Source organism: Dama dama, chromosome 25 (genome assembly GCF_033118175.1).
Source record: "Dama dama isolate Ldn47 chromosome 25, ASM3311817v1, whole genome shotgun sequence".
Taxonomy (NCBI): domain Eukaryota; kingdom Metazoa; phylum Chordata; class Mammalia; order Artiodactyla; family Cervidae; genus Dama; species Dama dama.
This window is the reverse complement of record NC_083705.1, coordinates 37,120,679-37,136,567: the sequence shown is the minus strand read 5'-3', so window position 1 is coordinate 37,136,567 and position 15,889 is coordinate 37,120,679. Positions and strand designations below refer to the sequence as shown.

The following is a 15,889-nucleotide window of genomic DNA, read 5'->3' as shown; positions in this document are numbered from 1 at the left end:
TTCATTTTTATTCTCACTTTCTGTTGGCTTTCTATAGTCCCTCAATGACATTTTCTGTTGGAATCCTTACTTTTCTGCTTCTTTCAAATAAATCATTAGCTTTATTGTATCCATCTGCCTATTAATTCCATCTTAATCCCTGATACTGTCTATTTAGCTACCTTTGTTTCTACACTATGGCCCATCCTACCTCACCTTTGAATCCTGCCTGGCCCTTGAGAACCTAACCTGGTATCAGTGTCCTGTTTGGCCCCTTAGTGAAGAGGATTTGTATTTAAAACAAAATCTATAATCCAACAAAGAGATAAAGCAAAACATTTTAATAGATTAAAAAACATGACATATAGCTTTTTAAAAAATACAAAGGTTTAATTCTATTCCTCAAAGCAAAAATATTTGCACGTTATTATTTGATTGAGGACTCTGTAGAGAAAATAAGTTAATCAATAGCAGATATTCAGCTCCTTCTGTTTCCAAAACTCCTAACTGATGTCTTAAGGCTTAAAAAATATAAATAACTTTAAAAAAATATATAAATAACTTTTAATGGATGTAGATACTTAGGGATAGTTATAAATGGTAAAGATGCTAGGTGAAATGGACATATTTATTGAGTATTTTATATTTGCTACATATAGTAGGAATTTCAAGAAAATTTAAAATATAGAGGAAGTGACCTTTGCTCTTAAGGAACTTTCAAGACAAAAGTGGAGGAAACTAATGTGGAAAAATTGTGATAATAGACAAAATGGAAAGTAGTACTCAACATTATGGACTCGGTGCCCTGGGGGTCAGGGAAAAAAGAGACCAGATCTAATCTGGACAATCAAAGGAAGTAAAAATAGAGAAGTATCATTTGAACTACATTTGCCAACAGATGAGAAACATATCTGGAAAACATATGATGCAAGTTGAGAAATCAGAATTGCTTTTTCCAAAACAGTAAGTTGCACAATTTGGCTACAGGCCACTTTGGAAAATATAGGGCAATAGGGAAAAATAAAGCTGGAAATTTAGCAAGGATCAGAGCATAGAAGGGCTTGAATATGAGCCCAAAGAGGCTCTATTTGATGTAATTGTAAACACAATGTTTCTGAGCAGAGACATGACTATCTCATACATGTAAAAGATTAATTTGGCATCATTGCTTTAAGTGGTAACTAAAGAAAACAGACCAAAGGTTGGAAGGTAAACTAAAGGGATAGTGCAAACAGCCCACATGACAGCAATAAGGTTAGGGTCATGAACTTGATAAAAGAGACAAGGACACAGGTGTAAGATACATTGTTACAGTGAATTGATAGCATTTGGTGATTGACTGGATGTGCAGAGCAGAGAAAGATTAAAAAAGATTAAAGTTTTACATTGTGTATGACTCAAAATAATAACTAAAATATTTACAGGGAGAGAGACTTCAAATGATAAATGGCTTAGTGATGGAAGATAATCACTTTAATACATAGCTTACTATATATGTATGGCAAATGGAAATCATGTAGCAATGGCAAAGGGAAATCATATAGCTTTTAAGAAAACAGAGATTATGTCAAGAATTTGGAGGTCAAATTTCCAGAACTAAAGAGTGAGATGAAATAAATAAGAAAATAAATCCAGAAATGGAAAGTGAAAAGCCAAAGGCAGTAATGGTTTAGTGTTAGAGGAGCTCCCCCAAAAGATTCAGAATATAGGTGTTATTAAGTGTTTACAAGAACTGCCTATGGATCCAAGACAAATGATGTCATGACTAAATGTTCACTGATAATTTTCAAGGAAACGATTTTGGTAAAGAAGTGGAGGTTGAACCACAGTGGAAGATAATTATAGAGTAATCTTTCTAGATTGGTAGTAAAAGAAAAGAGAAAGAGAAAACCAGTGTAAGAAACACAATCACAAGAATGTTCTTTTGATCTAGGGGTGACCTGAACATTCTAGTGGGCAGAGGGAAGACATCTAGGGAGGGAAGGAAGGGCCGCTTGAGAAAAGAGGTGGTTATAGATGCTGCAAAGTGTTTTAATGAGGTAACATTAAATGAATGACTCACAAGGGTCAAGTAGTCTGTGATCAGGGTCCAGGAGATGAACAGGGAAAACAAACATAGGAAAAAGGTAGAAATCACAAAGAAATTAATGAGACAGTTTAGGAGCAGGAGATGAGAGAGTGGAAGACTGGGAGGCTATGGACAATGAGGGCCAAAGAAAGGACATGTAACCAGGGATACAGGAAATAAATTGGCATCTTGAGAATCATAATTAGCAGAACAATTCTCCAGTCATTTTTTAAAAACACAGAGCCTGTAAATGTGAGAACATAAGGGTGAATAAAGGGAAAAATTGTTTTAACATTCAGTTTTAATTTTTTTTGAGTAATGTCAAAACATGGAATTGAAGATTTTCCAGGAAAAGAGAAAGTAAACGATGATCACACTCATGGAGACTGAGGACAATAAATCTTACCTCTCTCAGAGGATCATTGAGTTCATTGAGAATATTTTCCTCATCAAAGATTTTGCCTTGGTATCTGTGTTCATAATAATCATGTATCTTCTGACGCATATCAGCTGGTAACTTATGGAACGACATGTATTGTTCCACTTGCTTATACTGTAAGGAAAGGAAAAAACAGAAATTAGAAAACGTTGTTAGGCTGTATGAGAAACCATGATGTGATTTTGTTATGCTATATTCAACAACTTTTGAGTAACAGTAACAAAATGAAGAAAGTCTTTAAGATGAAGGAATTAATGTACTAGGTTGTAAAGTAGCTACTCGATGTCACATACTATAGACGGTATGTGTTTAGGTAAACATTTCCTATAAAGACCTGAAAAGTTACGGAGAGGAAACATGGAAGAAGTTCAGAGTGAACTGGGTGTAGCCCCAAAAATCCAGTGATGAGGCAAGAAAAAAAAAATGTAACGCTATTAAAAAAAAAAAAATAGCAGTTCTAAAAGAAGTATGCAGTTGCTGTTAAGGATTTGGAGAAAGAATCTCATAACTTTGGATAGAACAAAGGTTTTATCTTAGACCTTATAGCTAAAGATAAGACCTAATTAAAATTTTAATCTGGATGCACAAAGTTTGGCAACCGTGTGTAAGTCATATATACTCAAGCGACACTCATGCCCTATAAATTAAGGGACTATGTTTGACTTAAATTTACGATGTAGAAAAATATCAGAATGAGACTAGATCCACATAGTTTTATAGCTGAAACTTAATTTAGACACTTAATTTTATTTAAATAAGTACTTCTTAAACCTGACCGTTTATAAAACTTGGGCTGAGGTGGTCTTTGGGGAATGATTTGCATTCCTAACTCCAGATATTGATTCTGTTGAGGGACTTGCCTTTGTAAATTTACATACATACTCATATACATAAACACACACTTTAAAAAAAAGTCCTTGCAAATCAAACAGGAACCCAGAAGCACGTATATTACTTGGTAGCTTATTAGAGGAGAATTTCAGGCTTTAAAAAATCAGAATCTGCATCTTAAGAAAGATGCCCTGGATGACTCACACACATTTAAATTTGAGAAATATTCCCTTGATATTTTAAATGCAGGCAATCATAAGACTATACTTTGAAAAAAATTGGTTAGAACCCCCTAAATTAGTTCCACTGTGCAGATGATAAAGCTGAGTACAAATAAAAAGGTAGGTAATAAAATTGGATAAAGATAATGGAAAAAAATCTTTCCTTAAACATGACACATTTGGTGTATTATCTATGAATATTTTTGTTTCAAATCTTTTCCTGATAACAGAGCTCAAGCCAGAAGATCTAAAGGACTGGACTCCTTGCCCATATTTATTGTAAATATAACTGGTAATTGATAAGAAATATACATAATAGGAAACAGCAACCCATTGTATTGTGCTTCTTCAAATATTTTTAAGTACATTATTTACTCATAAAATTCATATTTTTTGGACATTCTCTTTTAGAGATTAGTGTTCTCAAAGGAAACACAACTTTGTCATGAGATCCCTTTATTTGGTCACCAAACTGTTCCTTAAAGTAAAGCCTGCTGGCCTAACTACTGTGGGTGTGTATGTGTATACCTACAGTAACCCTAGTAGGTTACACACACACACACACACACACACACACATTTACATATTAAAGTAAATCCTGCAGGCTTACTACTACTGTAGGCACACACACACATATATTGATGATTTTGAGCTCTTGTGCTTCACAATACTCTTGAGAGTCCCTTGGACAGCACAGAGAACAAACCAGTAAATCCTAAAGCAAATCAACTTTGAATATTCATTGGAAAGACTGATGCTAAAGCTGAAGCTCCAACATTTTGGCCACCTGATGTGAAGAGCCGACTCTTGGAAAAGACCCTGATGCTGGGAAAGATTGAGGGCAGGAGAAGTAGGGGGTGACAGAATGAGATGGTTGGATGGCATCACTGTCTCAATGGACATGAGCTTGAGCAAACTCCAGGAAACAGTGAAGGACACAATGAAGCCTGGTGTGCTGCAGTCCATGGGGTCACAGTCGAGATACTACTGAACAACAACAAATATATATGCATATGCATGTGTGTATGTTCAGTCGCTTCAGTAGTGTCTGACTCTTTGTAACCCTATGAACTGAAGGGATGGGATTTTCCATGCAAGAATGCTGGAGTGGGTTGCCATGCTCTCCTCTGGAGATCTTCCCGACCTAGGGATGGAACCTGGGTCTTCTGGGTTGCAGGCAGATTCTTTACTTGCTGAGCCATCTGGAAAGCCAATATGGGCTTCAGATATATATATATATGCACACACACACACACACACACACACACTTATATAAAGCAAATTGATTATGATTTCAGGCTCTGAATTTAGGTACCAATGCTGTCAGTGTCATTGTGTATAAATGGCTTATTGTATGTACTTGAGAAAGACTGGGTTAATTTTTCCTGAAGAAGTCAGAATCTGTGTGCCTACTTAACCTTGGTAGCCTACCCCTAGCTAGAGACCTGGGATTCAGCCTGCTTGATCCCATGGGCAGCTGGTTCTAAGGAAAGAAGTGTCAGCTTTTCTCTGTCCTACAAGATTGCTGTGTAGGATAAAGTTCATTTGCAACTGGACTGGAAAAGCTCTATCCTTATTTTTAGAGACATTTGTGTATCTGATTTTTACTTACAGCCAAGAAGAAGGCAGTGGGATATTTGATGTACTGTTTAGAATCTGAAATACCACTGGATACCCACAAGGCTAACTTATGCATGGTGATTAGCAACTAGCCTACTTGATTTGACTAGTTTGGGTGGACTATTTAAAGACCTACTGAGAGCTTTGTGGTGAGCGCTCCCCAAACTGACCCTTTTGTGACTTCAAGGACTACTGCCAACCAGGCTCCTGTGCCCATAGGATTTCTCAGGCAAGAATACTGAAATGGGTTGCCATTTCCTTCTCCAGAGGATCTTTCCAACCTAGGGATCAAATCTGAGTCTCCTGCATTGGCAAGCAGGTTCTTTACCACACTGAGTCACCAGGGAAACCTGAAGACTAGTCAGTTCTATCAAATATCCAAACTTGGGAAAACAATAAAGTAGCTTCAGACAACAGAGCTGCCACAGTTTGGACACTTACAGCACTGATGAAAGTCCTTTCGATTCTGGCCAAATGAAGAATTCTAACCTGCAGAATTCTTTCTGTAGGACCAGTATGTGTCAAGTAACCTCTACTCACGTTTCTCAACTGATTGCTTGCCCATACAGTGCTTGGGATGATGAGAATCTAAATGTTAACCGGCATACTGAGCTCTAGATTTCTCCCCTCTCTACATGCATCTCTGGGGTATGGAAGGCAGCATTAAAATTTAGCAGCATTTTAATCATTTTGGGAAATTTGTGCCTGTATACAAAAATCTGCACATCTAGAGAAAAAAAAATAATCTGCTGTATGAATAATCTGTGAAGTTAAAAAATTAATACTTGATTAGCTAAATAAAAATGTGACCTATAAAATTACTTGATTTTCATGGAAAAGTCGGGATGGGTTGAGTCTACTTATTTTTCCTTCTTTTCAATCCCTTTAGGCTTCAGTTTAATGATCTACAGTAAGAGGGTGTTATACCAATGGATCTTCCTTGTTTGTTCAGACAGAAGTTCTACGAATATTTTTTGTCATTTACTGAGTTCAGTTCATTACTGAGTTCAGTTGACTTTGAGCATATATTACACATTTTAGACATTCATTTGCTCATAGAAATGATTTATCTAACAAGTATTGATTGATTGCTATGTGCTAGTGGTTTTCAAGGTGTGGTTGCCAAAATGTCAGTATAACCTGGGAACTTAGAAATTCACATTTGTAGTCTCTACCCCAGGCCCACTGAATCAGAAACTCTGAATTAGAAAGTCTGGCAGTTTGTGTTTTAACAGGTCCTCCATACACTAAAATATCAGAACCACTTCTATATGCCAAGTACTGTGTTATCTTAGGACGTAAGGAAGTACATTTGAGGGAGTGTAGGGGAAAGAAAAAGAAATTCAGTTTCTGACAAGCTAAGTTTAAGATGCTCATGGCACATTCTAATGCTTATATGTAGGTCAGGCACTCAGAAGATAAAACATGCACAGAGTCAGTGACTAAGGGATCAGTAAGGATGCGTCAGATGAAGACATAAAAAGACAAAAAGTGGGGCCGATATTTTAAAAGCAGTTGAGTCATGGACCTTGAGCAAGTTAAGGGAACTCACATTAGCCAGCAAGATGTAAGAGCAGACAGAAAAGCTTGGTTAACAAAACCCAAAGAAGGATAAAGTTTCAAAGGATAAGGGGCCACTCAAAAGGAGTATATTCGGAGAGAAGAGATATTGAACCATGCTCTGAGAATTTGGGATTATGTTAGAACATGACACTTACTGAAAAGCTATTTATTATGAATAAAAATATCACTTTCATGTGAAGTGGAGAAATAAAAATAATAAATCTTTGAAGAAGATATCTAGCGGTAGATGGACAGGGAAATAAACTAGATGCTAAAATTATGCATAAGCTGGCAAAGTATTAATAAAAATGAAAAATGACAGTTTCTGTTAATTCTAGTGATGTATATATATATACACACATATACATATACACACAAAAGATAACCTGCATATAGATAACTAATCAATACATTTTTGAAAAGCAAAGATTCAAATACAATTATTTCTTGAACATATGAAATAAAAAATTCATTCGATCAGATTTACAAACTATAAAAGAGGTACCATCTAAAAGTGTAATGTACTTCTATTTTTTAAATGTTCTGTGCAATTAAAGTTATAAGAAGCTGAAGTTGACTGGTTCTATAAAGACCCACAACACCTTCCAGAACTAACACCAGAAAAAGATGTCCTTATCATTACAGGGGATTGGAATGCAAAAGTAGAAAATCAAGAATACAAGGGATAACAGGCAAGCTTAGCCTTGAAGTACAAAATGAAGCAAGGTAAAGGCTAACAGAGCCTTGTCAAGAAAACATACTGGTGATAGCGAATATCTTTTAAAACAACAATCCAAGAAACAGCTCTACACATGGACATCACCTGATGGTCAATACCAAAATCAGATTGATTATGTTCTCTGCAGCCAAAGATGGAGAAGCTCTGTACAGTCACCAAAAACAAAACCTGGTCCGGACTGGGGCTCAGATCATGAGCTCCTTATTGCAAAATTCAGGCTAAAATTGAAGAAAATAGGGAAAGCCACTAGGCCATTCAGGTATGATCTAAATAAAATCTCTTATGATAATACAGTAGAGGTGCCAAATAGAGGCAAGGGACTAGATTTGGTAGACAGAGTGCCTGAAGAACTATGGACAGAGGTTCTTAACATTGTACAGGAGGAAGTGGCCAAAACCATTTCAAAGAAAAAAGAAATGCAAGAAGGCAAAGTGGTTGTGTAAGGAGGCTTTACACATAGCTGAGCAAAGAAAAGCAAAAGGCAAGGCAGAAAGGAAAGATATACCCAACTGAATGCAGAGTTCCAAAGAATAGCAAGGAGAGGTAAGATGGCCTTCTGAAATGAACAATGCAAAGAAATAGAGGAAAATAATAGAATGGGTAAGACTAGAGATCTCTCCAATAAAACTGGAGATATAAAGGAACAATTTTATGCAAGGATGAACACAATAAAGGACAGAAATAGTAAGGACCTAACAGAAGCAGAAGAGATTGAGAAGAGGTGGCAAGAATATACAGAACTACGAAACATAGATCTTAATGACCCAGATAACCATGATGTCACTCACCTAGAGCCAGATGTCCTGGAGTGTGAAGTCAAGTGGGCCTTAGGAAGCATTACGGCGAACAAAGTAGAGGTGACAGAATTTCAGCTGAGCTATTTCAAACCTTAAAAGATGATGCTGCTAAAGTGCTGTACTCAATATGCCAGCAAATTTGGAAAACTCAGCAGTGGCCACAGGACTGGAAAAGGACAGCTTTCATTCAAATCTCAAAGAAGGGCTATGCCAAAGAATATTCAAACTACCATACAATTACTCTCATTTCACATGCTAGCAAAGATATGCTCAAAATCCTCCAAGATAGGCTTCAGCAGTATGTGAACCAAGAACTTTGAGATGTACAAGCTGGGTTTAAAAACGTCAGAGGAACAAGAGATCAAATTGCCAACATTCATTGGATCACGGAAAGCAAGGAAGTTCCAGACAAACATCTAATTCTTCTTTATTGACTATGCTAAATACTTTGACTGTATGGATCACAACAAAGTTAGAAAATTCTTAAAAGAGATGGGAGTATCAGACTACCTTACTTGTCTCTTGAGAAACCTGCATGAGAGTAAATAAACAGCAATTAGAACTAGACATGGAACAACGAACTGGTTCAGAATTGGGAAAGGAGTATAACAAGGCTATATATTGTCACCCTGTTTATTTAACTTATATGCAGAGTACATCATGAGAAATGCTGGGCTGGATGAAATACAAGCTGGAATCAAGATTGCAGGGAGAAATATCAATAACCTCAGATATGCAGATGTACCACCCTAATGGCAGAAAGCAAAGAGGAACTAAAGAACCTCTTGATGAAGGTGAAAGAGGAGAATGAAAAAGTTGGCTTAAAACTCAACATTCAAAATACTAAGATCATGTCACCCAGTCCCATCACTTCATGGCAAACAGATGAGGAAGAAGTGGAAACAGTGACAGACTTTATTATTTTGGGTTCCAAAATCACTGTGGATGGTGACTGCAGCCATAAAATTAAAAGATGCTTTCTCCTTGGAAGAAAAGCTTTGACAAACCTAGACAGCATAGAGACATCACTAAACAACCTCAGAGACACCACTTTGCTGACAAAGATCCATATAGTCAGAGCTATGGTTTCCAGTGGTCATGGATGGGTGTGAGAGTTAGATCCTAAAGAAGGCTGAGCACCAAAGAATCGATCCTTTCAAATTGTGGTGCTGAAAAGGATTCTTGAGAGTCCCTTAGACTGCATGGAGATCAAAATCCTAAAGGAAATCAACCTTGAATATGCATTGAAAGGACTGTTGCTGAAGGTGAAGCCCCAATACTTTGGCCACCTGATGGGAAGAACCAATTCATTGGAATAGACCTTTATGGTGGGAAAGACTGAGGGCAGGAGGAGGTGGGAGTGACAGAGTATGAGATGGACACGAATTTGAGCAAACTCTGACAGATAGTGGAGGACAGAGAAGCCTGGCATGCTAGAGTCCATGTTGTCACAAAGAGTTGGACAGGACTTGGTGAATGAAAAGCAGCAGCAACAATTATATAATACACATGTATATGACATATACAATGCATGTGCATGATATTATAGGGTTTCAGAAGAGGCATCTCCAATATGCACCACTTTTTCATGTTGACTACTTTTTTTGCTACAGGCAGTGGAGACCCTATCGGCTCAAGATAAACTATTACCCTTAGCTTAATTACCTAGGATAATTTAAATTGGGGAATTTTCCCAAGAAAGAGTTATTTCCAGAGATAAATTTTATCTAAGTGGCCCCATCTGTATGAGTGGATAAACATCTAACTACCCACCAGCTCTCTTCTTTTTTAATCATCCTGTGAGTTACCCTCCTGTCTTTGAGAGTTCCAGATCCTTCTCCCATTTCCAGGATAGTATACATACCTTAGTCTACCTCTTTTTCTCTGAACCTCCCCTGTATGTGGGGTCTCTGATCCTAGCAATTATGTGGGATTCATATACATAACAAAAATTAAATTTGGTTTTCACCTGTTAACTGGTTCAAGTTAATTTAGTTTAGACCAAAGGGAAGAACCTAGAACAATAGAGGAAATTTTCTTTCTCTCTGACAATAGTAGAAATAAGCTCAAATAGAGTATTTATAACAGTTACAAATATTCATTGTCAATTCCAGCAGTCTCACTTCTCCCATGTCATCATTTTTATTTACTTTTAGTTGGAGGATAATTGCTTTATAATGTTTTGTTGGTTTCTGCCACACAACAACACAAATCAGCTCTAACTATATATATCTATAGATAGATAGATAGATAGATGGATATAGATATATATGCGTATATGAGGAGGGCATAGCAACCCACTGCAGTATTCTTGCCTGGAGAATCCCCAGGGACAGAGGAGCCTGGCAGGCTACAGTCCATGGGGTTGCAAGGAATTGGACAAGACTGAGTGACTAAGCACACATACACATATGTGTATGTGTGTGTGTGTGTGTGTGTATACATCCCCTCCTTCTTGAGCTTTGGGCCTCTCTCCAATCCATCCTGAATGCCACCCCTCTAGGTTGTCTAGAGTGCCAGCTTGGGCTCCCTGTGTCATATAGCGGCTTCCCACTAGCTATCTATTTGGCACATGGCAGTGTATATATATGCATTCATCCCACCCCCTCCTTACCCCACTATGTATGTCCACTATGTCCCTGTATCCGAATCTCTATTCCTGTCCTGCGACCAAAGGTGTTTAGTCCATATCTCTAAGCAATATGTTTCTGTCTCTATTTCTCATATGGATTAATTATAGGTATCACTTATTGAATTTTTGCCATAGGAAAGAGGTTTAACTACTTACAGTCCCACATATCTTTTCAGTCCTTTTCTCATGCTAGAATTCTGTTACTAGTGCTAATTCTTCCCTGTATCTCTTTTATAACTTGACCTAATCTATTTATACCTTTATTTCTTGTTCAGAGAACTCTAGGCAAATTTACCAGATGGAAATAACAAACTTCCTCCTTCATCCTACTTTCTAACTTCAGTTGTCTCTACTTTTAAGATGTAACAGTGGATATAATTTTGTACTCACAATTGAACCTACCAAACCTATAAAGTGTCTGCATTACTCTGATCATGTGTCATGATGCTAAGTGGAACATTTGATAACATCTTCTTTTCTTTCATGGATTTCTAATGACTTTTATTTCTTACACAAATAGCTCTTATTTTAGTCTCATATTTTTCCAGCTTCCCTGTACTATCCAATATCTATTGAGTTTTCTTCAGGGATTTTCCTTTAGGATTTCCCTACAAGATCCCTGGTTGGGTTCACTGTTCCTAGATCCTATGTTTTTCCTTTGGTTTATGTATTCAGGTTGTTGGAACCAATCCCCAAGTAAACAACTAAGAACTATTGAGTGGGAATACAGGTTTTTGGAATGATTTTTATGTCTGAAAATATTTCTGTTAGACTCAGACTTGACTGATAACCTGAATACACGACAGAATTCTAGGTTGAACTCCTCTAGTTGGATGTGGAGCTTTGGGATAATGAATTCACTTAGCTGGATATGGTCCACGTTTCCTATCACTTATTTCATATATTCTTTCTCTGTGTTTACCCCTACATTTCCCTATAATCCCTACTTTTCCTCTACATTTTCCTGCACTCTTGAATATTTCCTGAAATTCCTAGAACTCATTTTAATTCCAAATTTTTTTTCATTTTCTTTGAGCTTTTACTTTCATAAGTTTATTGTGTTCAGATTAGAAATATATCAATATATGAAATTAATAAGTAATTTAAAGGCATCCTTTTATTCCTGAAAAATCTGGGATGCCTCAATAGAGGGGAACTGAAAAGTATCCACTGAGTTAGGTTCAGTAAAGTTTTTGGTGACTTTGCAGTTGGCGGTTTCATTGGACTCTGTGTATACAACAGGAGTGGGGACAATTCAAAACAAGTTGCAAATGATTTGAGAGTGACTGGAAATAAGACGTGAAGATTGAAATTGCAAATGTGATCATCTCTGACACGGTCTAGTTAAAAGCAGAGAGCTAGAATGATGGCTCGGTAGAGGTAAGCAATTCAGATTAAAAAAAAGAAGAAAAGGAAAAAAAAACCTTTAAATTACATTTATACTGTTTTTCTGTTCATGAAATAATACCCTTACCAGAAAATTGAATCACTCTTATTTTAATATTCCCCAGTCCTTTGTGGCTCAGCTGGTAAAGAATCTACCTGCAATGAGGGAGACCTGGGTTCGATCCCTGGGTTGAAAAGATCCCCTGGAAAAGGGAAGTAAAGTAAGTAAAGTCGCTCAGTGTCCGACTCTTTGAGACCCCATGGACTGTAGCCTACCAGGTTCCTCTGTCCATGGGGTTTTTCAGGCAAGATTACAAGGACAGTATAAATCCAGTATTCTGGCCTGGAGAATTCCCTTAGGGTCACAAAGAGTTGGACACAACTGAGTGACTTTTACTTTCACTCCTTCATCCTGGGCTTCCCTAGTGGCTCAATGGTGAAGGATATGTCTGCCAACACAGGAGATTCCAGTTCAGTCCCTAGGTTGGGAAGATCCCTTGGAGAAGGAAATGGCAACCCACTCCAGTATTCTTGCCTGGAAAATCTGATGGACAGAGGAGCAGTGACTAAACAAAAATAACTCCCTCATCCTAATCCTCAAGACATTGCCAAATTATGTAAATTTGACCTGCCAAAGTTTTAATAATTTGCCTTTCCCCTACATCACCATTATTATCATTCTAGTCAAAGTAACTTTATTTATCCTTTAAACTAATTTCTAGCTTTCTAACCACATTCTCTGTATCTATTTGCACATGCCTTCTTACAATCCTAATTCATTTTTCATAATCCAGACAGAGAAGTCTTTTTAAAATGTTAGGCTTATTGTCACCTCTTTCCTTAAAGCCTTTTAATAACCTCTCAGGATCAAGTCCAACTTCCTTGGCCTACATGGGCCAATCGTGCTCTGCGTCATGCATTCTCTTTTGTTCACTATGTCCCGGTACAGGAAGTGTCTTTCATATTTCATATGAAATCACTACCAGTTTTATGGCTAAGAATATATTTTGCTTAATTAATAGTAGTATATACAAACACTACATTCCTCAAGCTATTTATATGGAAATTTATTAGATAATAAATTTAGTTTTAGTTTAATAAAATGATTTGAAAATAATCAGTGCTTCAAATAATAAACTGACTATGGATAATCATCAATAGATATCTGTGAATATATATGTATATATAATATACATATATATGCATACATATATATAAAGTGAGTTTCAAAAACACATGCCAACCAAAATAAGTTATTCTTTTTAGCATGCACAAACATTGTTATTAAGGGCTTCCCAGGTGGTGCTAGTGGTAAAGAATATGCCTTCCAAGACAGGAGACACAAGAGACTTAGGTTCAATCCCTGCATTGGGAAAATCACTTGGAGAAGGAAATGGCAACCCACTCTAGTATTTTTGCCTGGAAAATCCATGGACAAGTAGCCTGGAGGGATACAGTCCACAGGATCTCAAAGAGCTGGATATGATTAAAGCAACTTAGCACGCTTGTTCTCTTCAGAATATATTTGATGACAGCTACTTTATGATACATTTCCAGAATATTCTGTTTTACTCACATAATTCATAAGGTTCATTTAATTGTCTTACAAATAGGCAAAAAAGAAAAGTATTACATAGATCATTATACCAAATATAGGCAAAATAAAAGACATTTAAAGTTTTTACTTATCATTACACATACTATGTATTATACATTTTCAGCATACACCAAAAATAAATTTTAATTCAAAAACAAACAAGAGGAAAAAAAAGGTGTAACTCACTAAACACCTTTAGTATTGCCTCTAAAACTCATTAAAGCATGAGGGCTTTTTACAGCCCTCACTTCCTGACATAAGTACAGGTTTGCTACAGAGATAGATATTATTAATACCATAAGATCCCTCTTAAAAATTCTACATTTATTGTGATATTCAAAATCACATGGCTGCAATTCTTATTTCTAAAAATGTATTTTTCACTGTGTTATCTTCAGAATAGTTTTATTTTGAAAAACAGAAGAATAAAACATCTTTGCAAAGGACAATAAAGGTCAATGAATAACAAAAAATGCATTACGTGTTAGTATAAACCATTGTATAATTTAGTCATGCTATTAAAACATTGTTCTATTTACATCTAATTGTTGGGAAAATCACTAAATAGCAAATAGTTTAAAAATCCAATTGAATTAAAATACATCTTATGTGCAATATAAATACAACATATAAAATGATGCTTTTCTTACAGAATAAAAATTAGTGTAAGTTTTATTTTCAAGTGATTAGATGTTATAAATTTTAAATATAATGAGAAAAATAATAGTCAATAAAAGTATTTAAAATTTCCCATTAAGACCAAGTTTTTTTGTTTTTTTAATGTTTAATTCAATCATTATTGGATTTATGACTAAGCTATCATAACTTTCCAAAGATATTTTCAACATTGTCATTTCTTTACATGGTAAATGAATCTATTTTGTTATTACATTTAAAAATACACCATGGAATATTACTCAGCCATTAAAAAGAATTCATTTGAACCAGTCCTAATGAGATGGATGAAACTGGAGCCCCTTATACAGAGTGAAGTAAGCCAGAAAGATAAAGAACATTACAGCATACTAACACATATATATGGAATTTAGAAAGATGGTAACGATAACCCTATATGCAAAACAGAAAAAGAGGCACAGAAATACAGAACAGACTTTTGAACTTTGTGGGAGAATGTGAGGGTGGGATGTTTCAAAAGAACAGCATGTATACTATCTATGGTGAAACAGATCACCAGCCCAGGTGGGATGCATGAGACAAGTGCTCGGACCTGGTGCACGGGGAAGACCCAGAGGAATCGGGTGGAGAGGGAGGTGGGAGGGGGGATCGGGATGGGGAATATGTGTAAATCTATGGCTGATTCATATCAATGTATGACAAAAAAAAAAATAATAATAATAATAAAAAAATAAAATAAAATAAAAAAGAAAAAATAAAAATAAAAGAATCTCTTTTTATATATACATTAAAAGCTAGGTTTCATGCAAGTGAGTTTACCAAGTACTATTTCTAAAATATTTACAGCAGATTGAATCATTTTCAAAAATAATGTTATAAACAGCAAAATGTTCAATTCATACTTACTAAAGAAAAGGTTTCTTTTAGCAAAAATGGATTCCTCGTTATTATGTGAAATCCTTTCAAGCAACATAATAGATTAAGTCATATGATAACAAATGAATCCAAGTAAACCTAAATTTGACTTTCAACATATTAAATGTAAACAAAATTAAAAGCTAATGGTACATTTTCCATGGTTGTAAAGTTTTGTTGTTTTTTTCCTGGAGAAATCTGTGTGAAATACTTCCTTTTTTTTTTTTTCTTCATTCTACTTTGTCTTTTTGGAAAGCTGGAAATCAAATATGGGTTTCTCTATAAGAGAGTGAATTCTTTAGCTGTAAGAATATGGGGAAAGATTTTTGTGATAATGAATATGTATCAATTTGACCTGGAAATCTATCAAATTTACCGCCTAACAGGTGATCTTAAAATTCTTACAGAAAATGTTACTAGTTAAAAATAGTTAGATCCTTTCACCCAGAATGATCTTCCATTACAA

At 35.9% G+C, this 15,889-nt stretch overlaps 1 protein-coding gene across 1 annotated transcript in view; it reads right to left on the bottom strand.

Moving 5' to 3' along the window:
- Nucleotides 1-15,889, bottom strand: part of HCN1 (hyperpolarization activated cyclic nucleotide gated potassium channel 1) — a 436,515-nt gene that overhangs the window by 80,856 nt on the left and 339,770 nt on the right. The window contains exon 5 of the mRNA XM_061129721.1: nucleotides 2,454-2,600. Coding sequence (XP_060985704.1) covers nucleotides 2,454-2,600 — 147 coding nt within the window. The remainder of the gene's footprint in view (nucleotides 1-2,453; nucleotides 2,601-15,889) is intronic.